We start from the raw sequence: 27,589 nt of genomic DNA on the forward strand, positions 1-27,589 counted from the left end.
ATATATATATTTCAAAAAAACAAAGTGGTATTTGGCAGATGCCCAATTACCGATTTCTCATGCGCTAAACGTCATGATGAAAGCCCGCAGAGCCCGCGTCATGTGCCTAAATATTTGAGAACCCAGCACCACTGGGGATCGAGCCCGTGTCTTCGAGCCCGTGTCCTGAGGGGACTTACAGTGAACCCTGCCAACCAACAGGCTATGACTTGCGGCGCGGGCGCGCGTGCACACACAAATATATATATATATATATATCAAAAAAACAAATTGTTTTTTTGTAGATGCCCAAATACCGATTTCTTATGCGCTAGGCACCATGATGAGAGTCTGCGTCATGTGCCTAAATATTTGAGAACCCAGCACCACTGGGGATCGATCCCATGATCTGAGGGGACTTACAGTAAACCCCACCAACCAACAGGCTACAGGTTGCGGCGCACACTCACACAATAAATATTGAAATTTTGATTTTTCACATATATAATAGTTATCCGTCCATGAAACGAGGTATTCACGTTTTAGATTAATAATAATTATATTTTAATAAATACATAAAATTAAAGTGTTAGAAATAAAAAAAGAAAAATTAAAATATATATATCACCTATATAAATATAAAAATTATATGATCTGTATCTAAATCTCCCTTCATTTTAGCTTTGAACATTTGATCGCAGAAACAGCAACTATATTAAAAATGGAATTTAGCTATTTCCCACTCAAGATAAATTTTAAAACATTAATTTATTATATTTATTTATCTTTAAGAAAATCAAATAATTTACTTTTTTTATTTTAATATAGGCTGTGTGGGAAAAAGGATCGGTCCCAAAATATTCGGAAAACCCCTCGAAAAATCGGTATTTATTTTATCACTTAAATTATTTTTCTTAATATATTGCTTGATAAAATATTTCAAATATCATTATATGTTGCAGAGAGTCCCTGAAGAAATATATCGGATTCTGGAAGAAGCTGACGTCAAAATTCCGCTGTTTGGCTCTGACGCTCCAGAATCTCTGGAGGAATTTCTTGCAGAAATGAAAACCAGTAAATCCGATGCAAAAGCGTTTGCATTAAGGCTTAAGGCTCTGGTATTATTTCTAATTCATTAATAATAATTGGGGGAAATGACATGGAAAAATATTACATCTGGACTCCAAATGTAGAGCTACGTTTAAATTGCAATAGTTAGAAATATCTCATTGTGTTACGGGAATATTTTATCTATTTTATTTGTAAAAAATTAAATGTTATTTGAAAATTATATGGTATTATCCGATTATTTTGCGGTGTTATTAGAATATTTCCTCGCGTTATTTGATTTAGGGTTGTGTTATTCGGCATATTCCCCGTGTTATTTCAATTTTCACTATGTTTTTGGAATGACACGGCCCCAAATTAAGTAACACGAGGGAATATTTCAATAACACTTCAGCCCCAAATCAAGTAACGCGGGGAATACTACAATAATACCGCAAAATAATCGAATAACATCATATAATACTCGAATAACACTTTATTTTTTATAAATAATGTAGATGAAATATTCCTGTAACAGAACGAGATATTCTTAACTATTCCAATCCAAACGTAGCTCTACATTCGGAGTCCCAAATACATACAAATCACATAATACTTCTCATGTATTTACTATCTATCACCTAAACATTCGTTTTTTTACATGTCTGCCACTCATATGCTTAACATCACATTAAAATTAATATCTTCATCATTATATTTTTAAAAGTGAAATATACTTTCATGCATACATTTATGACACCAAAATGTTATAATTCTAAATATCAAACTTTCTGTGTCAGATAATAATAGCTAATTTGAAATTGATTCTTAAACAAGCATTTATGTGCTTGAATGGCTCAAGGTTCATAAAGTTGTTATATATTTTAGGTGTATTTTTATAAAATTTTGAGTACAATATAACAGTTAGATGAGTGAAGATGATTGACTTATATAGTCTTTAGCCAGTATTTATTGAAACAACCAATAAGAATTAGAAAATTATAATCAAGCTTGTTAGTTGATTAATTAGAAGAAATAATACTACTAGAAATACGATTAGAGATATAACAAAGGATGTGCAGCGTACATTAGATGTTGCTACACATGAAAAATTTGTAAATTTGAAAACAAATTCAGATCTTTTTTTTTTTTTCTAAATAATTCTCATTTGTTGTTCTTGAAGCCATGCTGCATTATAGTTGTAAATGGTAAATAACATCATATTTTTTTAAGGGATTTAAGTATATCACAAAATCTTATATATACATTTGTATATATAATATCTAAATTTTTATATCTTCTTACATATCATTTTAGTGCTTAGATAATAACAAAGTATATACCAATATATGATGTTTTTTATGCTAAATTAGTCGAAGAAAGTTGATACATCAAAAACAAATTCATCATCCGACACAATTTTAAAGCGGGACACAAATCTTGGGACAAGTTTTTAGCAAGAAAGGTTCAAAATCATAAACTTATAATTAAACTAACCGTATCAACGAGACAAACACAATGACACTAAAGTTGGTCCAATTCGAGTTAAATCAAGTCTATATCAAGTCATCAAGTCATCTTTGGCAGCTTCAAATACTCAATTAGAATGTCAAATGAATTTCAAATATGATAAACTTATAATCGAATCAAGTATCTAAACAAAAAGAATAAAGTGAGTCGAAGATCACTCAATTCCAATATTATTAAGGCATTCAAATATTTACACAACGTTGTCCAATTAAGAAGATCTCGTTAGGTTGTCCGATAAAGTTGCTTGGATTCTTTTCTTGCTTTTAGGAAGGTCTTTCCTAGTCCTTATAAATTGAACTCTACCCATTTTTGTGACAGGGGGTGTAGACCTTGAATTAGAGGAATCCCAAGACTTGGAGAAGAATGAGTCGAGATTCGATGTTCCACATTGAATATCCAACGAACATCACCCGCTTTTGCAATCACAAGACAACATTAACCACCGCTCACCGTTGACCACCACCGACCACCCTCTGCTTATCATAATGAAGCCCCTTATGAAATCACAACGCACACTACGTAATCCTAAATACGATGCAAAGTAACAAAACATTGTGTTGAGTAACAACTAGATTTATAAAGTAAGGAAAGCATTCTACGGAGCAATGCATTTCGAAGATGGTATAACAATGCACACTGATTACAATATAGTGGTGTCCTCACATATGATGCAATAATGCCTCTCAAAGATTATGTAACAATGCATCTCGAAGATAGTATAACAACTCCTTGAAGATGGTGAAAAACATACCTTGCATATGACATAGCAATGCACTCTAATAATAGTGTAATAACACACCCCAAAGATAGCGTAGCAATACTCCTTAAATATGACACAACAATAAACCAAGCATACGGTGCAACCATGCCTCCCAAAGATGTTGTAACAAGGCATCCCATAATAACTTCTTACAACTACTACCATGACTTTAAACTATGATGTTTATGACATGTTGGTGCTACAACAACCTTATACAACATTCACAAATTGACTATTGTCTGCATAGCAATCGACTATGGCTTTCACGACCCTTATAACTGTTATTATTGAAATACAATTGTACATCAACTTTATAATTTTATTTCCCTAACTCAGGAAAAGAGTGAGTTAATGTACTCATCATTTTATAATACCTTATTTCAATTTATCTAAGCCTAGTGGTTTTTTCATCTTTTAAAAATTTTCACATAAAAATTATGGTGTATCTATGTGTCACTTTAGTTTCCTGAGTATGTACTGAATTTTTGTGCAATTATAAAATATTAAATAATCACTATATTATCGTGAATCTTTTGACACACATATGTTTGGTGTCATATGTAGGAAGTGAAGTCTCTCTCAACGCTTTCTTCAAGTCTGATATGCTTAGCTTATATTTTGTCTGCTAATGATATGCATCATCCAACTAGAAAAGGAGCCATTTTTGTGCCTTTTCAAGACCATTTATTTGCATTCTTCAATATGGTGCACAACCTTCGTTGTAATCTCCAAAGTTCTAACGTCCCTGACATGAATGTGGTGGGGCAGTCTTCCCGCATCTTATTCAGACAAAAAATATATGAAAACTACTTCTACACTAAGTAGTAACCTTCATTGCAGTCTCAAAATGTCATTCATGTTAACATCTCAGGCACAATTGTGGTAGGGTAGCCATTTCACACCTCATTCAGATGTGAAGTCCTCGAGAACTATTTTTAAACTTAGCGAAAAACTTCATTGCAAAGAGCACTTTTTCATCATCCCCTCATTGTACTGAAGTTTCTCATTAACTGGATTAAGAAGCCAATATCTTCAAGGTTTGATACACATGCTACTTTACATGCTCATGTGGACAATGCCCCCATCGAGGGACAACAAATTTAAGAATAATAACAAAAAGTTATCAAATGTCATCCTTGAATATGTTTGCATCTATATTTAAAAAATAATATGGTTTAATTCAACCAACGCCTTATTCTACCTAAGAGACTCAATTCGACATCTTCTATTACTTTTTACTATCACCAATTAAAAGCATCGGCAAATAGCCTCAAATAAGTCAAAAATTCTTAGTGGATTTCACATGATTTTGCCAATCACAGGTTAATGACATTAAGAGAATGCTCTGGCTATGCAACATAGGATGAGTACTACATCATTAAAAGGATTTCCTTTTGACTTAATTTTAATACATGTTACCATCATCAAACATCTCTAGCTATACAACCTAGGACAACTTTTAAATAACTTAAGGATTATAACTAACTTCTTCTACTATAGGCAATGGTCCTTAAGTGGATGAACTCTGACCATACAACTTATACAATCAAACATTCTTAGCGATGGCCCAAAATTTTGGTGACATCGGCTCAAAAGATTCACAACGAAATCTTGTAAATGCATAAGAGATGGGAAAACCACAACTCAAAAGGAAATGCAAAAGCAACATCGACAACAATGTCAAATTTTTTGCTATACCAAGCAAAATAAAGATGTATAGACAAATATATTGTCGTACTATACGAATGTCATATCAACCGAGTGAGCTACAATGACCAAGACTATCTAGAACAAAGACTACAACTATTGCAAAATCCTTCTCATCGTTAAAAGGATATTGTTGATCTTTGTATGCTCGTTTTCTATGCCCTTAAGAAAGGAAAAACTCACCTTCAAATGGTGTCGGCTTTGCTTCCTCAAAATGTTGGTACTTCCGTAGATTTTTAAGGGATGGAATTTTTCAAATATCAACATCATAATTGCTCTCAACTCCAACTACCATGACAATTGGAAGTTATTACAACTCATATAGTTGTCAACTTTTCTTATGTTGCATACTTCTATTATCACAACTCATGCAGTTCTTAACTCTGACCTCTATAGCGTACATATGTTATCACAATGCAAGCAACTCCCAATTCTACTCTTTGCGTCCTACGGTCTTAGTGGTTGGCGAACATCACAATTAATGTAGTTCTGATTCAGCCTCTATGACTTACATGTGTTATCATAACTTGTGCAGCTCTCAACTTCGACTTCTATGGCCTACGAACATTATCACAGCTTTTGCAGCTCCAAACTCCAACATCTGCACCATATGGATGTTGTTACAACTCTCTGTTATGACCTATGTGACCAATTACGATCTACACAACATCTCTGAACTCTGACCTCTGTAGTCTATTAACGTTATTACAACTCTTTACTACGACCTCTATGAATAAACCACACTTCTAAAGGAATTATCTACGACCTATATGACTAACACTATCCTGGCTTAAAACTACGAGCTCTATTACAAGCTCACACTACAACCACTGTCAACAACATTCACAGCGGACCACTACCTCCATAAAAATAGACAACGGTCTTCACGACATTACGACTATTATGGTTGAAACACTATTGTACATCAATTTTGTAATTCCATTTTCCCTAAATGAGGACAAGAGTGAGCATGTGCACTCATAATCACATAGTAGATTATTTCAATTGGCCTAGACCTCATCCTTTTCTACCCTTTTCTAGGATTTTCCACGTAAGAAAACATGGTGTCTCTATATGTCATTTTAATTACCTGAGTGTGTTGGATTTTCGTGGAATGTTAACACACTAATTAATCATTCTACAGTCGTTAATCTTCCTACATGCATGGAAATTAATATTTTTTGTGCGTTTTAGAGGTTGAATGGTATATATAGAAATTTAAAAATGTAGGTGTTAGATATATTAGCTAGTAATAAATTTATGTAAATTTTTTAAATCCTTTAAAATTTATTAAGTATTTTCTGGGATCAATTTTATTTTTTATTTTTATTTTTATTTTTTTCTTTTGTTTTTAAGAATATATTTTATTGATGATTTCTTATAGAATTTTATTTTTTATTTCTAAAATAAATTAGTATGTTTTTGAAAAAGAAGTTTTATGTATTTAAACACATTAAAAAAATTTAGTTGTGTTTAATGTTTTTAAAATAATCATACCTTAAATAAATAGTAAAAAATATTTTATTTTAAATTAAATATAAATAAGAAAAATTAAAAATAAAAAAACAAAAAATAAAATCAAAATGAATCCTAAAGGGCCTCTAATATACTCTCTATTTCTTGGTGAGGAAATCATTACTTTAAACTCTCGTGCTACTTAACTTTTCCAAAAAATTTCAAAAAAATGTCTTCGATTATAGTAACAGCTTCCCGTAGGTGGCCTGCCATCTTATATAAATACGAGTACAATAATCTTTTATAAATTATTTGATATGATTTCTATGAGAAATTATTATAAAAAAAAAACAAATAAAAATTTTCTTCATTTATTAAGGCATTTATATAATTGAGAAAATCTACAAAATAACAATTGTTTTTATCAAATTAAGAAAATTAATTTGGGAACAAATTGTAGCGATCTATTAAATTTTGGCATATGAAATTTCTATTATTTATTTATTTTTTTGGAAAACCGCTGATATATAATATAAAAAAGCTTACAAATATATACATTTGAACAATATGAATTCAAATAATTATTCTATTTAGAGCATTTCTTTTAAATTAGTTTTAAAATAAATGCAAATATTATATTGTTAAAAATTTCGATCATTGTTACATGCAAACAAATCGTTCTGCAACTCTTCCAAATTCTTACAAACTGGCTCCCACCAGATCAAGCTTCTGGAACAGAAAACCCGCATCGCCAAAATCCAAGAATTCCTCTACCGCCACGTAGCATCCAGCAGCATCCCCAAAACCCTACACTGCCTGTCCCTCCGCCTTGCCGCCGAGCACTCCACGAGCGCAGCCGCACGAACCCCTCTCCCTCCCCCCGAACTTGTGCCAGCCACCAGATCAAGCTTCTGGAAAAGAAAACCCGCTTTGCCAAAATCCAAGAATTCCTCTACCACCACGTAGCATCCAGCAGCACCCCAAAACCTTACACTACCTCTCTCTCCGCCTCGCCAACAAGCACTCCACCAGTGCAGCCTCACGATCCCCTCTCCCTCCCTGCCAGCCCTCGTCGACAACTCCCGCCACCACTTCGTCCTCGCCTCCGACAACGTTCTCGCCGCCGCAGTCGTCGCATCCTCCCTCGTCCACCACGCACTCCTCCGCAACTCCGTCGTCGTACACATAATCACCGATCGCAAGACCTACGCGCCTATGCAGGCTTGGTTCGCGCTCCATTCGCTTGCGCCCGCCGTCGTGGAGGTCCGAGCACTCCACCACTTCGACTGGTTCGCGAGGGGGCGAGTGCCGGTGCTGGAGGTCATGGAGAGGGATCGAGAGGCGAGGTCTCAGTTTCAAGGAGGGTCTGCTGCTATCTTGGCGAGTGAGACGGAGAAGCCGGTGGTGGTGGCGGCGAAGCTTCAGGCGTTGAGTCCCAAGTATTACTCCATTATGAATCATATCCGGATTTACCTACCGGAGGTATGTGTATGGCTTCTGAGATAACTTCATTTAAGCGAAGTTTACATACATCCCACATATTTAACATTAAGCTTTATTTTTTTGCATTTATATCAGTTCAATCATTCATATTACATACAAGATAATGTCATTTTAACTTAAAAAAAAAGTGAACCATACTTTTAGTGCATATGCAAGTTGGCATGTGTATAAAGATTGAAGTTTAGGAGTTAGATATGTAATGCATAGGTATTGAGTGGTATGCATGCAAATCTTTCTTTTTTTTTATTTAGTTTGGTAAATTTATGCTTGGAATAAACATGTTTTATTTGAGAAAAAGTTGACAATGGTAATGTTTGTTTGAAAAATGTCGACGAACCTCATTCGATCGACTACCCTAGCCAATCTGCTGGCCACATTGCCGGATGGACTGAGCAACGAAAAGATGCCAATGAAGACAATAATAATATATTAATTCCAGGAGCATGATAACCAGTCCAGTAGGAGCATAATGATGGATCTACTAGAAATGCCAATAGTAGCAGAGATCGTCGTCCGACCGACCCACAGTGAAGGCTTCAACCTACAAATTCTCCTTTTGTTGAACGGAGATCTTATCAAACGACCCTCCTGAATGCCCGACCGGTAGCACCTCTGGCCGACCGCCTCACTGCTCTGGCCAGCCGCATACCTCCGAAGGCCCAATCTCAAATTAAGGGAAGATTTACATGCATACTACTCAATTCTTATATACTTGTGTATTTACATAAATACCACTCAATTCGTTTGTGCTTCCAGCAAGCAACAAGCTACCCTCCGGCTGCCAGCAAGCCACCCTCTGGCAGGCAGACCACTTCTTCAAGGCGATCACCTGCCTCTGACCGGCTGTATGTCTTCGACTAACCATGTTAAATCCAAGGAAGATTTACATACCTACCACCCAATTCTTATGTATTTATGTATTTACATAAATATCACTTAATTCGTTTGTGCTTTCAACAAACCACTCTCCGACCAACCGATGTTTTGATCGCCTCCGTCAGACAACCTGCTTTCGGCCTATCACCTGCCTGCAGCCTGCTGTATGCCTACGATCGGTCATCACAAATCAGGATGACCGAAATTCCCTAGCGATTGAAATATCCAGGTGACCAAAAATGTCGGGCGATCGAAAAACCTTTCACTGATAATATATAAATATGCCTTTTTTCAATATATATATATATATATGTTAAAAAAAAAATCGGTATTTGGCAGAGGCCCAAATATTGATTTCCCATGTGTTAGGCCCCATAATGAGAGTCCACGTCATGTGCCTAAATATTCGAGAATCCATCGCCACTGAGGATCAAACCCGTGACTTGAGGGAACTTACAATGAATCCCGCCAACCAACAGATCACGGGGCTCGATAGAGACTCGAAGAACTCGAAGAACTCGAAGAGTTCACAGGTGTCTACATCCAAGTCGACGCTCGAGAAATTCGAACTGACCAAGAAAATCAAACACTCACCTTTGGAACAAGCAAATGAAGGACTCCCATCCGGAGCGAGCAAATTAAAGCCTTCTTTCCTAGGCAAACAAATCTAAGTCTCCCTTCGGGGAGAGAAAATCAATGACTCCCCTCTAGGGTGAGCAAATTAAAGACTCCCTTTCGAGGCGAGCAAATCAACTAATGTCAGTATTAATTATTGAGTAACTATCGTTAACAAATAGCCCGATAGAGGTAAAATGCTAAAATAAAGGTGAAAAACAACAAAAAATATCACCTCACTTGCATATTCACAAAGATTACAAAATATTTTTATGTGTTTTTCTTAAAAATATTAAAAAAATAAAATAAACCTATTTATTAAGTGGCAGATGAAGCCAACAAAACTGGCCAAAGGTCACCTCAACCAGCCGAACGTCAGATAGCCGACCGACAAAGCAAATAAAAAATCGATCCGAAAAAGTTTCAAGAGAGCATTTCAAGACCAGAGAAAACAGGGTGTTAGGAAACACTGAAATTAAGGGAGTATGATTATCACATTTGCATTTTCGTCTTTTAAATTCTTTCATTCTTATCGCAACTTGACTTCCTAGAAGCAAGTGACTTAAGGGCATGTTTTATGTCCGAAAAATGCAAATGATAGTAGAGACCAAGCAACCACCCTAACCAACCGGTTGACCACATTGCCGGATGGACCCAACAAAGAAAATGTGCCAAGGAAGACAATAACATTCAGTAACTTCCACAAGCATAATAACCGGTAACTCTCAAGAGAATAATAATTAATAACTCTCAAGAACATAATAATTTGTAACTCTCAAGGGCAATGATGTAATTTTCTAAATACCATCTATGATTTATAAATAAGATGATTTTTTTCATGTGAAAAGGGTTGTTTGGGCTTTCCAGCCATTTAGTCATTATTCTCTTCTTCTCTTGTAATAATAATTTCTTACAATATATAAAATGGGTCCAAGAGCACGGAAAACACCCCCACTCCTGAATAATTATCCCGAACCGTTTGGGCTTTCTAATCACTCCTTTTTCTCGGTCTCGCTCCTTTTCGTTCCCTCGATGCCTATGCTTTATGCCTTGTCATAGAGCATGGTCTTCATGGCAAATTTGGATTCAATTGATGATATTTTTAATATAGTATTAAAACATTGAATGATATTTAAATAAATAAAAAATTTTAGGTATTAGATATGTAAATTTTTTATATGACCTTCCATATTATATCTTTACTCAAATTGCACCCAATTTTGCTCAACGAGGGCGCACTTGAAGCGGTCAAGGAAAAATATAAAGTTGAACCAAAATAAATGTTTGCTTTGATACTTAAAAATTTTTTTAACTCAATTTCCAAAAAAAAAAAAAACCTAATTTTTATGTTTTTTTGTATATCCGAAAAATGCCCGCGTGAATCTAGATGAGTGACGATGGTAGTAGAGACTGCCCAACCACCTCATTCTGCCAGCCAACCCAATCAAACGACCGACCACATTGTCAAATGGACCCACCAATGAAAAGATGTCAAATATACAAAAATATGTCAGATATATGAAAAGATGCATGTGAAGACAATAATAACTTGTAACTCTCAGAGATAATAATAATCGATTACTCCGATGAACAATAATAACTTGTAACTTACAGAGACAATGATAAATGGTAACTTCCAGAGATATAATAACTTGTAACTCCTAGGGGTATGATGTAATTTTCTAAATACCTCCTATGGTTTATAAAGCAGAGGTTCTTTGTCATGTAAATGGGAGAATGCCATTTGGGCTTTCTATTCATTTAGGCAATACTCTTTTATTTTCTTGTAACAACTTTTTTCAATACATAAAATGGATCTGAGAGCCCGGAGAACACCGTAAATTTGTATCGCTGGGGGCAATCATTGTGTCACTCATTTATTCTCTCTCGCTCTTTTTCTCTCCTTTGGTCCCTACGCTCTATACCTTCGGCATGGTCTACAGGACAAATATGAATCCAAAACTTTTATTCTATTATTTGTAAAATATTTTATTATTATTATTTTTTCTTATACATTCATGATAATTATTTGCATTGTTATTAACAAATCATATAATTTGCTGTTATTTGATTTAATAAAAATATTATGTGCTACTTTTTGAAGCCCTTTTTATTAATAAAAATATATATATTTTTTGACTCTTATTTTTTTTCTGTAATACTTAAATCAATTGTTTGCTATTTTACAATAATACTCGACTACTTGTAACAAATATTTTTGTGGATAAAAGAATCTTAGTTAAAGATAAATGTTTATACTGCTTTTTTATGAAAATCTATGAATTGTTTGTCGCACAATTATTGAATTATGCGTATTTTTTTCCCAAAAATTATTGTATGATTCATAATTTAACATTTACTGCCGATACTAATGTAGCATTAATTGCCTTCTCTTGTTCGTAACATGGCAGCTATTTCCAAGCCTTAAAAAGTTGGTATTTCTTGATGATGATATCGTAGTCCAAGCTGATCTCTCACCTCTCTGGGAAATTGATCTCCAAGGCAAAGTTAATGGCGCTGTTGAGACCTGCAGAGGTGAGGATAAGTTCGTCATGTCCAAGAGGTTCAAAAACTATCTAAACTTCTCCCACCCTTTGATCTCAAATTCATTCAATCCTGAAGAATGCGCTTGGGCCTTTGGCATGAATATCTTCGACCTCGATGCCTGGAGGAAAACAAATATCAAAGAAATATATCATGAATGGATTCAAAAGGTATTATTCCACAAGATACATGTTTATTAGGATGTTATGATTACAAATTATTCATGATATGTTTAAAAGTCCTTGATATTTTTTAAAACTATTATATATATGATTATTAGATTAAACCAATCTTACTATTAAACTATTATGAAGTATTTGTGTTTATGATGTGAAAATTTTTTAATATATTATATGATATTAAAGAGTTTAATAAAAATCTAGAGCGACTGTCTTTCCTTGCACTCATCTCGAAGTAGTTTTAGACCTTTAAGGCTCATATTGTTCTTTTTTTTTAATTATTCCTTAACCTATTTTGCGCATTTATGCATGCCTGCATATGCTCTTTATTTTGTAGAACTTGGAATTGGACTTGAGCTTGTGGCAATTAGGGACTTTGCCTCCGGGTCTCATAGCATTTCAAGGTCATGTTCATATAATAGATCCTTATTGGCACATGTTGGGGCTTGGATATCAGGAAAATACGACTAAAGACGTTGCTCAGAAAGCTGCTGTAATTCATTTTAATGGCAGGGCCAAGCCCTGGTTGGAAATTGCTTTTCCTCAACTTAGGCCTCTTTGGACAAATTACATAGATTTCTCAGACAGATTTATTAAAGCTTGTAACATAAGGCCGTAGTTAGAGAAGTGCACATAGCATTTTGTAAGTGGTTTGTGGGGGTTTTGAACAAAAGGTTGATTTTGATGAGGAGAAAGGAGATCAGGGAGATTTGCTTGTTCAAGGCTGGAGATGGAAGCTGTGCTTAGAGTGGGCTTTAATTTTGTGAATTTCCAGCACTGGAGTGCATACTTTAGATCCTTTGTTAGCTCATTTGTTTCATCAATTTTCTTAGTTGAGAGAATACTTAATTACTAGGAGTGATTCTTTGCTGTATTCATAGTAATGTAATTTACAAAGATCTGTAGAAGAATGAATAAGAATTTTAACTACTGTTTTTTTCACTTATTGCTTCTATGAGCTCTGAAGTGACAGACATCACTTATTTTCTGTACAATTTATGTAATACATATTATAATATTTATAATACAGCAAGCAAATATGCAAGGAAAGAGAATATACTCCTATTATAGAAAGAAATAATATTGTATAATATACATTAGTAGAATATAAATTATTCCTAACTTAATGGCCGACTAAATTAAATCTATTTTCTGTTTTGATGTTTGATTTTGAGGGATCTTCCATTAATGCTCATCTTAATCTTAATGCTTCTCCTTTAGTTAGAGCATATGTATCTTGCATGCCCAACTTATCAAGTGAGCATTTAAAAACTTGCTTGAGACCACCCTGGTGAATATGTTAGCTAACAAATCTTTTTCGTTTTACAAATAGAAATTAGATTATTTTGGCTTCAAGTTTTTCTTCGAGGAAATGCTAATATAATTCAACATATTCTACTTGATTGTGTTTAGGGTTTAGGGATGGATAAACAAGATTGTATGTGATATCATTAACTGTTTTATTGTTGCAAAATAATTTCATTACGAAGTTGGGATGGATAAACAAAATTTTCCATTAATCCTTTTAGCCATAGTAGCTCATAAAACCCTTAACCGTATCTCTAAATTCAACATTTATATAAGATAAAGCCATCAACATCCATTTCATATCATAAATCTTAGGCAAGGCAGTTTCTTCCCAATCAACATCTATATATCCATTAATGTTTAGACAAGATTTTTTCTTAAATGAAATTCCCTTTTGTGGTGAGGATTTTAAATATTGTTGGATTCGTAGTACTACATTCATAGGATTTTCACTTAGTACTGTCACATGATCTTCACTTGGATGTGCATGAATCGGTTTACTAATATTATGAAATATGCAATATCAGGTTGAGTGGAACATACATATCTACTTTTTTTATAGCCACTCTATTGAAATTTGCTATTTCTGATGTCTTTTTTTTTTTGTGATTTTTTGTCAAAATTCATTCCTTTTGAAATCTTTAGACGGAAATGAATTCCTTGTCCATTACAATTAAAGAAGAAGCAAAAAAAAAAAAAAAAATGCTACAATTAAAGAAGAAGCAAAAAAAAAAAAAAAAATGGCATATTTCCCGCAAAAAATTCATCGAAAAATTGCTCAAATATATTGTTAGGATTAGATGTGAGAATTGCTGCTAGTTTGTCAGATTATTAGGAAATTTTTCATAAATTTCCATCATAAAACCAACTATAACTTATATAAGATGGAGACGACGACTAGGTTTACCTTCTGCTCTGGCGATTTTGGTTTCTCCTCGTTTCTGCGTGTGATGGCCGGTGAGATCCTTCCTTTTGCTCGATTTTATTACGTTTGCTTTCGATCTTTGGAATGTCTACTGCTGCTTGATCTTTCGTTGAGGCGGTTTTAGATGCGGGTGGAGGGCCATCCGACACTCCCACCACCTGCTTTTTTACACAAGATTTTCATGATACTTTGAATGTTGGAGGGGATTATACCTTTGTTAAGAAACTTGGGAAAAGGAATGGGAAGCTTGCTATGTTTATCACTGATGTTGAGTCTTCGATTCTGGTTTCTTCCTGTCGATTAGCGTTGGTTAGTAAATTCATGTATGGGCATCCTAAAGTTGATCTAATTCGAAGGGAGTTTGAAATGCTTAAGCTTACAAGCTGGTAGAAGGTTGGGATTTTGGATGGAAGGCATATATTGATTTAACTTGCTAATGATGAGGAATACACCAGACTTTTTGCTAATAGGTTTTTGAGAATTGATAATCGTGTTATGAATTTTTTGAAATGGTCTGTTAATTTTGATCATAAAATTGAATTACCGGTTATACCTGTTTGGATCAGATTCCCAGGTCTTAAATTACATCTTTTCAATTATGAAATTCTCTTTTCTTTGGCCGCAGCTTATGGTAAACCATTGAAAATGGGTAGTGTCACCTTTGCTATTACTAGGCCCTCTGAAGCTCGTGTCCTAGTTGAAAGGGACATTACTCAACCCTTTTGTAATGAAATTTGATTGTCTCTCAACATCAAGGTTATTGGCAATAGGTGGAAATTGAACGTCATTGCCCATATTGTACTCATTGCTCTATGTTTGGGCACCTTACTTCTCTCTGTTATCGATTGAATCCCCATCTTAAAGCAAACACTGACCGCCAACCTACTATTCTTCCTGAAATCTAAGATTCTATTGCTCACCAAGGCACATCTACTAATGTTGAGGTTGATAAAGAGTTTAATCCTCCCATGCAAATGTTGATTTGTTTAAAGAAAACTTTGCTTTTACTACTAATATTAATGCACATGCTCAGCAAACATTGCCTGAAGGAAACTTTGATACTACTGACACTGATCTTTTTAATATGCCTGTTGAAATTTCCTTTCCTCCTACTCATAGCGATACCACTCCACATAATGATATCACTTTGGAAAATCATAGGCAGTCAGAAGAAAGAAGAAAGATTTTCTGATCCATCTACCTCCAAAGAAGTCATACATGCCCCATTACAACTTGCTACTAATGCTTTAAAGAATGAATGACAAGTTCAAAACATTCTAGAAAGAAAGATAAAAGAAACAATGAACTTTTTAATCTAAATGCAAACAACATTATACAAGAAAGTATCTACTATTCTGATGGAGAGCAGTTAGACAACCTTTCTAGATCTTCTAGAAGGGCTGACTTTAGACATCATGTTTAACATCATGATCTGAAATATTAGAGGAGTGACAGACCCTTCCTCCCTTAATAGACTCAAACAACTTTGTAGGGTTCATAAAATCTTTATTTTTGTATTTTAGAGTCTCTTGTACACGCTAATAAAAACATGATTGTGAAGAAATTCAAAAGTTATCAGTCTTTTTGTAACAAGAATAAAAAATCTGGATCTTTTGGAAACATTATGTTACATTATCTATTATGGAAGATGATGAACAATTTTTTTTTAACTCAATCTAAGATGAAAGATTTTCATGGGTGTGTCACTTTTGTTTATGCCAGCTCTATTTTGCAAGATAAATATTTACTGTGGTAGAAATTATAACTTATGGGTGATTCCATCAATGAAAATTGGTTTGTGGGTGAGTATTTCAACATTGTTATGAAGCCATCTGAGAAGAAAGGAGGTAGTAGATGTGACAATACTCTCATAAATCAGTTTTGTAACTCAATTGCAGGGGCTGGACTTTTTTGAATTTGGCTATTATGGGTCACCTTATACTTTGAGAAGATGATTACTTTTTCAAAGGCTTGATCGATACTTGAGAAACTTTGCTCTCCTGAATCATTATTCTATCATTCGGGTCCAACATCTAAGCTATGCATCTTCTGATCATAACTCCATCCTACTCACTTTAGCCTTTAATGTCAAACATTCTATTTCCAGATTTAAATTTCTTAATATATGAACTACTCATGATACTTTTTTGTGTGTTGTGCAACAAACTTGGAAATATGATGGTGCCAGGACACCCTGGTTTATCTTATGACAAATTCACAAAAAGCTAGTTGCTCATCTCAAAAATTAGAATCATCAGGTATGTGCATAATAAAGTGTTGGAGGCTCAGCATAGGGTGGATCAGTTAGAGGCTCATGATATTGACTCACATGCTCTGGTGGAATTGTGACACAAGCTCTTCTTTCTTTATTAGATGCAATCACTTTGGAAAAAAACCTCCTCCAACAGAAAACTAATGATATATTTTTTTATAGTTGGTGATAGAAACACAAATTATTTTCATGTTACCTTAAAACATAAAAGGAACATCAATAGTATTATCAAGATTAAAAATGCTAATGGTCACATTTTAACTAACATAGAAGATATTGGTGAAAGTGCTGTGCTTAGAGGAAGAAGGAGGTAAATTCAAATGGATGAGGTGTTGGATAAAATTAAATCTAAAATAAATGACCGGAGAAACATTTTTTTTGTCCAATGGTGGTAGGCTTACCTTGTTAAAAAGTGTGTTGTGTAGTCTACCTTTATATGCTATGCAAGTTCTTAAAACAAAGAAGAGCACCCAAAAAACTCTTGAAGTGTTCTTTAACAAATTTCTTTAGAATGATACTCAGTCTAGCAAAATTTGGGTTAATTGGAAAAAGATTAGCAAACCTATCTCTTCTGGGGGACTTGTCTTTAAAACTTTAAAACATATTTTTGATATAAACATGTGTAAGCTCTGATTTAAATTTAGAGCTGGGGATTCTCTATGGGCTCAATTTATATATCACAAGTATTGCACTTTTATACACCCATCCTTTATTATATGGAAGGTGAGGGATTCTAAAATCTGGAAGGCTATCATACTTGTTAGAAATGTGACTTCTCATTTCATTTTCTAGGATGTGGGTGATGGATATATTTCTTTTTGACATGATCATTGTGCAACATCAAATTTTACAACTTTCTCTCACTTAATAACTGACACCAACTTACTTGTTTTTGATTGTTGGATGAATGACAGCTCGAATCTACCTAAGCTTGTCTCTTTAGTTGGGGAGGAAGCCCCCTCTATTGCTAAAATTCAATGTGAATACTAGGGATGTTCCTTTGTGGAAATTTCACTCCAGAACTTCTATTACTAAAATGCGTTATTCCGATTTACATAAATTTCCACATTGGAAATAGAGTTCTTCTATATGGCATCAATATATTTCTCCATCCATCTCTTTCTTTCTATGGAGATTTTTTTCAAAATTTATTGTCACTTGATCTTATTCTTAAGATGAAAGACTTGAGACTTGTCTCTTATTACTATAACTGTAAGAGGGATGCTGAGTCTCCTTATCATTTATTTTATGCATGCCCCTTTGCCACAAAAGTGTGGAATAAAGTTGGGAGCTATTTTGGAATTGTTTGACCCCCCCTTTTGAGCTTGGAAAACATACTTGCTATTTGGGAGGAAAAAAGTTATATTCATAACAAATAACACTATTCCCTTTCATAGTTTTGTGGTTTATTTGGTTGGCTAGAAATAACCATAAATATGATGCTTCTCACCCCACTCCCATTATCACTGTTTCACTTATTTTGGCCAACTACCATAAAGCTTTGAGAGCTGTGAATGCATCTGGTACTTCTCTTATACTTCAGAGAGGCAGGAGACCAACTTTGATTAGTTGGAGACCACCCTTTCAAGGTTGGATTAAAGCAAACATTTATGGTAGTTTCACTCCTAATGCTATTGGAGAGGGTGGTTTGTTTCATGATATTAATGGGAGGTGCCTTATTTACTTTACCTCCCTGTGTATTACCTCATCGCCCCTTGAAGCAGAGGCTTGGGTTGTACTTGCTGCTTTGCAGGTTACTGCTTCTTTACAGTTTAACAATGTGGTTTTGGAAACTGATTCAAAAGAGCTATTTAATATCTTAACTGGAAAGAGGAAACCTTTGTGATACCTCATTACTTTAATAAAGCGTATGCTGGTCCTTATAGACATAAATCATCTTGACATACAATATAACTTCATTCATAGGGAAGGAAACACTCCTGCAGATTGGTTAGCTAAAAAGGGGCTTGATGGTATTAAGATTGGTGATATACCTCATTCTTTTCTTTACACTCTTATCCAAAGTGAACTACTGGAGGCTCCTTTCATTAGAGCCTAGTTTTACTAACTATGATTTCCATTGCTCTGTGATCCTACTTGACATTTGGTGACCCATAATTTGGTGTGTTTGGCAGCTTTTAGCATTATGGGATACCTCACATTTGTTTAATTTTTCTGTTGGGTAGTTATATTCCGAATTGCTTTCTGATTATGGTTGCAATTCCTTTCACTACATGTCTCACTATTCTGTTACCTGTATGGTTTTTTCTGAATGATAAAAGGACCTGTTTCATATGCTACCTGCAAGGTTTTTTTCTTTAGGATATGGGTGCTCTATATGATAGTTGGATTGGCTGGGTTATTACTTTTTTGTTTGATGCTTTATATCCCAGCTATCTTTCTCTTTACTGCTCAATGCTCTCTTTGTTGGGTTGTTCTTTCACCCATGCTTCAAACTTTCCACTACTGCTGGGTGTTTTTGTCACCTATGATTTGCTAGTTGGTTCCGTCATTGTCCCCCTTCGGAGGATTGCTGATCGTATCAATTGCTTCCCTCTGCCTAGAAGGTTATGGCATGTGTTTTACAATTGGGATACTCCTCTTCAGTGCACTCATTTGTGTCATTGCAGGAAAGTTCATTTTGGGGTGTATGCATACTTTTCACCTGGCTCGGACTATTTTTGTTTACTTTTCAACATTTATGCTCTGGATTCCTCAAGCTCTTTTGGTTGCAACATGGTTTAATGGCTAAAGACAGATCTTGCTTCAGTTTCTTACACCTACTACTTTTTGGTCTATTTGGATCTCACCTCTTACTTTACAGTGTCTCTTTAGTTCTTTTGGGAGTATACTTTTTGGGTTTGGTATACTTCAACATATTCAGGTATACGTTTTGTATTTGGTAAATTCCTTTTCTTTTGCTTTGGGTTGAGTTGTATGTGGATAAGGATCCCTATTTTGAGTAAGTTTTATATTTTTTTTTAGTTTTACTAGTTGGGGATCCTCTCCCAATTAACTTTTGTACCCTTTTTAATGATTAACATGTAGCAAGCAAGATAATGCTCCTTTAATTAAAAAAATATATAAGGAGACCCGTAGGTAATTTTATTCCATAAAAAATATGGGTTACAAAAGAAGGAAGTGGAACCCATTAGTAAAAACAAAAGAAATACAATACCCACTCCTAGGGTTCCTCTTCTACCATTGCAACTCATCCAAGAGAAAGGCTCCCAAAACTTACAAGTGTACTTATCCAAAAAATCAAAATCTCCAAAAGAAGTATACTCATAAAAAAACAAAAAGACATGCTCCAAATTGATTGTAAATAGCTGCCATCCAAAACCAGTGCAGAAACTAATGGGCTCTTGATATAATGGATAAAGTCTTAATTAGGGGATGTTGATTAAATCTCTATGCAACAGAAGCTTGAACATAGGAGGGAGAGCCACCCCAATCTTCAGTTCCTCACAAAAAGTACCCCTATTTGCTAGCCAGTTTGCCACCTTATTTCCTTCCCTATGAGGATAGCTCCATGTGATATGCATTTGCTTAGCCATTTCAAGAATACAATTGGCATATAAAGAAACATGCAAAGCAGGAGAATGAGTTCCTTTAATCATATTAACAAGCTCTAAGCAATCCAATTCAACATGTAAACAACAAATATTAAATCTAATAACCACCTTAACCACAAGCAGTACAACCAAAACTTCAGCTTCAAGTGCATCATTTGCAACACAAGGAGAAGAAAAGGAAGTAATGCATTTACTGTGAAGTCACGGAAAACAACCCCAAAACCCGCCCTATCTTATGAGCCAACTATCATTTGTATTAACATTGATCCAAGGAAAGTAAGGTTTCCTCCAAGTAACCTGCCGTACCATAGTTTTGATGCACCTTCCACCTGCAATCTTGGCTTTACCAAAAAAGTATATTAAAACCAACAAAGCAAGTAAGATCTACATTTCCATAAGTGTAGAGTTTATATATGTAAGATAAAACATTTGCAACCACCCTTTCCTCCTTAACCTCCACCTCATCATGCTTAAATGAATTGTGAGCCATCCAAATGAACCATAATGCTATAAAAGGAATCAATATATAAGCATGAGTATTTGCAAGGTCCAAAAACCAAATAGTTAACACTGTGAAATCCCACTCCAACCATCTGCAGGTTGCACCAAACCAAATAAACAACCCACCTCTTTCCAAATCAGTAAAGAAAATTTGCATGTAAAGAATAAATTTGAAATATTCTCCTCTTCACTCTTGCAAAAGGGTAAAATTGTAATTATTTACGATTATTATTGATGATTATTAACTCTCTGAGATGACTAAAACACAAAGGGTTAAAGGGTAGAAACCAATTCACACTATCTAATACAAAAGGGTAAAATTGTAATTATTCAAATTATTGATGTTTGGAAGATAAATAAATTTGGATGATTCAAATGTGAGGGGCATAAGTTAGGAAAACAATAATTCACTAATTTGAGGCTCCAAGCCAAATGTTCAATATGATTTAATTTTTGAATAAGGATTAAGCACATTACATAAAACTTTTGCAAAATTATAAATTTGCCCTTAAGAGATCCAAGAACTTAGTAGTGAACTATGATTGATACACAATCATTTAATGAGGTTTAGACAAAAAAAAAATATAATTAATCACATCTTTAAAACACTACAAGTTCAATCCTAAGAGAAAGGTAAGGATTTCATCATAACTTAACTAGCCCTCAAGGGTGCCACCCATATAATTCTGAAACTTAACATCAAATGAATGACTAGTTACCCCACTTATGAGATGATTAGAACATTGAAGTTCATTAAGCACGAGTTAAAATACCATAACTAAAACCAAGAATGATCAATTCGTTAATATAGTAAATTTCGGTGAACTATAAATGATGCAGAAACTCCTAAAGTTGTTTAGGGTTATTCCCCAAATTCTTTTGAAAAATTCTTGAACAATTCAAAGGACACCTGAACTTATTATAATTTGTTGAATAAATTCATTCTAAAAACATAAACAACCACTAAGAACCAAAACAAAGAACAAACCCATAGGGATTCACCAAGATATGACTCGTGACCTATTAATTCACACTTCCAAATAAAAATACTATACAATACTTATCCTATATTAACAACCCAATGCTTAAGGATATGAGTATTCGATAAGTATTCAAATCCTTGCGAGCAACCAGGGATATTTTGCCACATATGGATCATCAGACTTGTGTAAATTTGAAGTCTAGGCGGCTAGGGCTATGACGACATTGCTTATGTGTGCTAAACGAGGACAAAGTGAGATTTAGAATAATATCTCCTACCACTAGGACCTACTAGGAGAGGATATGACTGAGGATACTATTCACCAACTTTTGGTAGAAGTTGCCTCCGACACTCTTAGGTTGTCGGTAGTCCTAGTATGATTACAGTAATTAACATGTGGAGTACACTACTTTACAAAATATTTAAGAAAACAAAAATTTATTTTGTGACATAATTACTTTTGCTTGCTAAAATAAATTCTACGTGCATGAAAAATTAACAAATTTGGATGGAAACTTATAAAGGTCTACGGGTTTAATCGCTCGGATCGAGGTTAGGGATTTTTCTCCTTGAATTGTCGGGTTGGTAGCATTTACCCTATGTTGGAATTATAAAGCGCACAATTCAGCTCTAAGCCCCCACATTTATTAAAGTCGTACGCTTAGCCCCGGTCTTCCATATGTGACAAAGGATTTTGTTTTATTCGATTCAGATTTTTCTCACGATTCAAATAAAGTTTTCTCATACTGGATTCTTTCATGATTTGGTTAAGTTTCATCAGTTTGCTTAATTCCTGCACTTCATTATATTATCCATATTGTATTAACCCCTTTTGTAGCAATAGCAGGGACCCAAGTATGCAATGTTATGTTTTATTATAATTTTTTATTATACTGCACTTCTGTGCATATTAATTACAATACCTCTTAGAATAGAAGAACAGTAGCTTGGTTATATAGGAGGTACATAGCGACAGGACGCCGATCAAACTATTTGCATGCACACTTTAAATCTAAGCTCTAAACTTGCAATCGTTGCGACAAGAAGCTCGGAGCAAACTTCGTGAGCAGCATGATGAGGATGCAAGAGAAGAACATATTCAAGAGAGCAAACAAGATCTTCAACAGCTAAACTTTCCTTAGAATTAAACAATAAATTCAAAGGTCTTCTAGGTAGTCCACCAAGTGTGACATAAATCCTCACATTATCATTAGTCTTTTGCACAACCATATTATGCAATATAAGCCCTAACTCTTTTAAAGCCTCGAGGTCGTCGTCTTATACAACATAAATCTTCCTACTTTCCAGGCTATTTGTGCAATCAAGTATCATGCAGATGTTAAATAATGAAATGACATGAGTAAACATTAAATAATTTCGTTCTTAAAATATAAAACCCAACAATATGATAGTTTGAGAAGTCATCAAGGTTTGCCTTGAGGTCTGCGGCTTCCCTCACTTCTCGTTCCCTTGGATTCCGATAAAACTGCTCCTATTTGAATCATTCCCACTTGATTTTCCCATGTCCAACCTTGAAAACTAGATCATTGAAATTCTTGAAGACAATACTTCTGATCATTATCAAGAGTATTCTTAGCTGACTTCGGTCATTTAAGATGTAATTAACTATAGGAGTTTGCCGCTATAGAGAATTAAAGAACCCAAATAATATAAATCCTATCTATTCTTTAATATTAGGTAAGGGTACATGTCAGTCACACAAAAGATTTACAGATCAAACAGATATCATAAATCATTTTAGTTTATATGATCGAGCTCACTGTCAAGTAGTATGCCTATCTTTCGAATAGTGTATTACGAGAGGTGTTAGGCTCGATTACTTATACAATTGAGAATATGAGATTTGTCTGGTCTCATTTCATTTTATTAAAATTAAGATGCTATATTTTCAAAATTAAAATTATATATCTATTAAACCAAATTAAACTATAAAATTAAATTATTTTCAAAGCAAGCGATAGGATTCCCATTCTGGCAGCACGACAGGTTTCAAATGGCGATTGACAAACCTGATAGGTGCACCTCATAGTGCTGGTGCGAATCTGCTCTTGTAGGCTTTATGAAATGAACATACAATAATGCAACTTTCAATTGAGGTTGATCGATTGATATGATTGGGCTAGAAGCAACCGGTCGATCGAGTCGTCGAGAGAAGGGGGTCGGTGGTGGCCGATCGGTCAATCCAACAGAAACGGTCGGTCGAGCTGATTGGTCCGGTGATGGCCAATTGGTCAAACGTACAGAAATGGTGGGTCGAGCTAATCGGTCGGTGGCAGCCAATCAGTCGAGCCGATGGAAACAATTAGTCGAGCCGATGGAAATGGTCGGTCAAGTTGATCAGGCCAGTGGCAGCCGTTTGCTCGAACCGACTGAGATGGTTGAACAAGCCGATCGGACCTGTCACGGACGATTGGTCGAGTGTTTTGACCATGATTTCATGCATACCTCAATGTGTTTATTATACATTAGTGCTTGATCTGGCATCATTTGAGCTCGAATTAAAGATGTCGTTGAATTCGTTCTGTCGAAACATTCAATTCATTATAAATTTGTCAAAATCTATGTACCCATGGTTTAGAACTTTATTATAGAAATTATACAATGATAGGAATCCTAAATACAATTTTTTTACTAGGTGACGTGTAAAGTATAATCACAGGCTCAGCGGCCCTATGTATTCTTCATTGAAGTAAAATTTGCAAAATTAGAAAAGAATTGACTAATCTAAAAATCTCTACAGCGTCCAACTCATCTCGCTTCCATTGAATCCGGTAATTCGGAATTCGCAGTAAACCGATCTGTTGAATGAAAATCGTAGTTGGTTCCCACCGAAGTACACGATTCAGGCGACATGCTCGTTGGTATTTCCCCTGTAAAGTATCCCGGCAGTGTCGGGGCTGGAAGCATTTCTGCGTTAGTGCTCAACATGAGCACTACAGAAGCCATGCTTGGCCTCTCCGCTGGGTCTGCCTGAATGCAAAGCAGCCCAATGTTGATGCATCTTAACACATCCTCCAGTTGATACAAACCGCCAAGTTCTCGATCAATAACTTTCTCTGATTCTCCTTGATTCCATTGCTGCCAAACCTGTGAAACAAACCCAAAAAGATTATTCACAGTTTTAACAAACAAATGAGATACAGCGCAACATTCCACCCAATTCTTATGTATTTACAGATCTAACCCCTATCCCACCAAAAACTGCGTCATTTTTGTTTCTAAAAAGTAAAATACAAGGCGGCCTGTGAGAAAAAATTGAAGTGTAGGTGTTAGAAGATCTGTAAATACAAAAGCATTCCATAATAAGGTTGAATTTATCTGAATTACTTACGTATGTCTGAAGGTTCAAGGCATTCCCCCCCTCTATAAAACTGGCATTTCTCCTCCCAGTTATAATTTCCAGCACCACCATTCCATAGCTGAAAACATCCGATTTAGTCGAGAACAGGCCGCGCGTCGCATATTCTGGAGCCATGTATCCACTGCATCAAATCAAAGGCACAATATGAGAACATCAACATACGCATTGAGTATGGTTTCGAATGCTTTGGCATGTTAATATGCTTACAATGTTCCTGCAATTTGTTTTGTGTTCCATTGACTCTCATTGATGCCGACAGGCTTTGCGAGGCTGAAGTCCGAGATCTTGGGGTTCATGTCACCATCTAACAATATATTTTTTGCATTTAGATCTCGATGAATGATTCGCAGACGCGAATGATTGTGCAAATATACTAGGCCTCTAGCAATTCCTTCAATGATTATATGCCTCCTTTTCCAGTCTAATTGTGCTCGCCAGGCAGGGTCTGATTGGATCAAAAAAGATTTAGTTCAATTATAAAAGCATATACTGATGATTTATATATATATATATGCTCACCATATAGGTGCTTGTCAAGGCTTGCATTAGGGAGGTATTCATAGACGAGTAGCTTCTCATTCTCTTGCAAGCAACAACCCAACAGTTTTACAAGATTTTTGTGCTGAAGTTGAGCAACCAAAGCTGCTTCATTCCTTAATTTTACCAGGCCTTCACCATTGGTTTTGGACAGCCTTTTCACTACTATTTGTCGTCCATCCCATAGCACCCCCTGGTGAAAGTAACAAGTCAACAAATTTAACTTGTTAGCAAATGTGGATTAGAATCAATCAAAATTAGGTTTAATATAACATTGGTCAAATTCATGTTCAATTAGGAAGCATAATGAGTTTTTCTACTATAAGTAAAATTTAATCAAGTTAGGAATTAGAATGTATGGAAAACTCTTTGGAGGTGAGAGAGATTTGATTAAGCTTTTGTTTGGGGTAGCGAAACAGTGGTGGTATGGTGCCTCATTATAATTTGTTGTGTTAGGCAACATTTCTATTTTGCCAGCATTTTCAAAAAATAGTAGTTGGATGCCGCATTTTGCTGTCTGACCTAACTAAATGTAGCGGCAACAGAAAATTGTTGGATTATTTAAAATATTAGTAGCCACAGTAGTTTTTTAAACAAAAGTTTCTTCTGCAGCAATTTTACAACTACTTCTTCAAACAACTGAAGCTGCCTAAACAGACCCTAAATTCTAATAAAATATTTTTTAATATATTTTAAGGTTTAGAATTTAATTAAAAAAGAAGAAATGGTGCAGTGAGAAAAAGTGATGAAAATCTCTTAAACTCTATGATTTTCCAAATCTGAGATTTAGCTTATAATGATAGAATAATGAGTTTAGGAGAGTAAGAATTATACATCCCAAAAAACCCATTCGGGTAAATTGAGCTAAAATTTTGACTGGATTTTGCCACACTACAAAATCTAAATATATGTGTAAAATATCAAACCCTAGGAATTCTGTAAAAACTTTTTTATTTCTTTTATCTGCAAACAAAATTGATTATTATCAGCTTGTCATGTGTCTCAATATAATTAATCTCAATCTTACCTTATAAACCGGGCCAAATCTGCCTTCTCCAAGCTTATTTTCATCGGAGAAGCCGTTTGTTGCAGCTTTAAGTCTTACAAAAGGAAGCAGATGAGATTCACTTGTTCTTATATTCTCCTCCACAGCATGCTCTATGAAACGGCATCCAAGAAGAAGAAAATAAGTACGCAATATTAATTAGCACAATTTTAATTTACCCGCACTAATTATAGCATAAACTGGTAATTAGACTTACTGTTGCATTTACGAACTATTAGTTTCCTTCGGCAGATGAGGAAAATGCAAATGACAATGATTGCTGATAAAATGGATGCACTGACTGAAACTGCAATAATTATTTTCTCTCTTTGGCTGCGTCTGCTTGAACCTATTAGAACTAGGCATTGCTCATCAGGATGTAAATTATAAGCCATAAATGAAGTGAAAAAAAGATTGAGTTAGCCACTTTGGTAAACAAAAAAAGTTTTATTTTGAGCAAATAAAGACTTTAAAATAAAATTAAAAGATTTTAGTTTTTGAGATATTTTCATTTGGAGTTAAAAATAAATTAGCAAGTTTATTTAAAAAATTCTTATTTATAAAGAAAGGCACAAACATTTGACGGGAAAATTCTAAAAAGATTTAATTGTTCTCTCATTTGTACTGTTAAACTGAAATAAAATATAATGTTCATTTGTACGGCTAAAATTATTTTTGAAGAACTTCTGAAAATTGCCAAGATCCGTTTTAGAATCCGGGGATGAAGAAACAATCCCCGCACAACCCGACAAAAGCTTACATTCGAATAGGACATGGGCATAAATGAAAAAAATATATGGGCATTTAATACATATGAATCTCAACATCTTCAGATCAATTTAATATTTAATAATCATATATATATAT

At 34.7% G+C, this 27,589-nt stretch overlaps 2 protein-coding genes across 5 annotated transcripts in view; one reads left to right on the forward strand and one right to left on the reverse strand.

Annotated features, from left to right (window-relative positions):
• The first annotated feature begins 972 nt into the window (after nucleotides 1-972).
• LOC110030066 (probable galacturonosyltransferase 12) lies at nucleotides 973-13,050 on the forward strand. 2 transcript variants are annotated; one of them, XM_020732609.1, is made up of 5 exons: nucleotides 973-1,097; nucleotides 7,199-7,375; nucleotides 7,547-7,960; nucleotides 11,884-12,186; nucleotides 12,533-13,050. In XM_020732609.1, exons 1-5 carry the CDS (start codon nucleotides 1,044-1,046, stop codon nucleotides 12,812-12,814), a joined length of 1,230 nt encoding a protein of 409 aa, XP_020588268.1. In that variant the 5' UTR covers nucleotides 973-1,043; the 3' UTR covers nucleotides 12,815-13,050. The 2 variants fall into 2 exon arrangements, with proteins under 2 accessions (XP_020588268.1, XP_020588269.1); XM_020732610.1 differs by lacking the exon at nucleotides 973-1,097 and having other exon boundaries at nucleotides 7,167-7,367; nucleotides 7,539-7,960.
• An 11,251-nt stretch (nucleotides 13,051-24,301) lies between these two features.
• The window catches only part of LOC110030068 (cysteine-rich receptor-like protein kinase 15), a 10,049-nt gene continuing 6,761 nt past the window's right edge, over nucleotides 24,302-27,589 (reverse strand). The window contains exons 2-7 of one of the 3 annotated variants that reach the window (XM_020732611.1): nucleotides 26,940-27,080; nucleotides 26,705-26,835; nucleotides 25,660-25,870; nucleotides 25,348-25,585; nucleotides 25,111-25,261; nucleotides 24,302-24,866 (exon numbers count right to left, since the gene is read on the reverse strand). In XM_020732611.1, the coding sequence (XP_020588270.1) occupies nucleotides 24,528-24,866; nucleotides 25,111-25,261; nucleotides 25,348-25,585; nucleotides 25,660-25,870; nucleotides 26,705-26,835; nucleotides 26,940-27,080 (1,211 nt within the window). In that variant the 3' untranslated portion in view covers nucleotides 24,302-24,527. The remainder of the gene's footprint in view (nucleotides 24,867-25,110; nucleotides 25,262-25,347; nucleotides 25,586-25,659; nucleotides 25,871-26,704; nucleotides 26,836-26,939; nucleotides 27,081-27,589) is intronic. The other 2 variants (XM_020732613.1, XM_020732612.1) reach the window with 2 other exon arrangements.

Source organism: Phalaenopsis equestris, unplaced genomic scaffold, assembly GCF_001263595.1.
Source record: "Phalaenopsis equestris unplaced genomic scaffold, ASM126359v1 Scaffold000646, whole genome shotgun sequence".
Classification (NCBI taxonomy): domain Eukaryota; kingdom Viridiplantae; phylum Streptophyta; class Magnoliopsida; order Asparagales; family Orchidaceae; genus Phalaenopsis; species Phalaenopsis equestris.

Excerpts from the sequence above, each read along its gene's own strand:
- LOC110030066 (XM_020732609.1), top strand. The coding sequence starts at position 1,044 with ATGAAAACCAGTAAATCCGATGCAAAAGCGTTTGCATTAAGGCTTAAG. Across the intron at positions 1,098-7,198 it reads CATTAAGGCTTAAGGCTCTG|ATCAAGCTTCTGGAACAGAA; the intron begins GTATTATTTCTA and ends GGCTCCCACCAG. Across the intron at positions 7,376-7,546 it reads CCCCCGAACTTGTGCCAGCC|CTCGTCGACAACTCCCGCCA; the intron begins ACCAGATCAAGC and ends TCCCTGCCAGCC.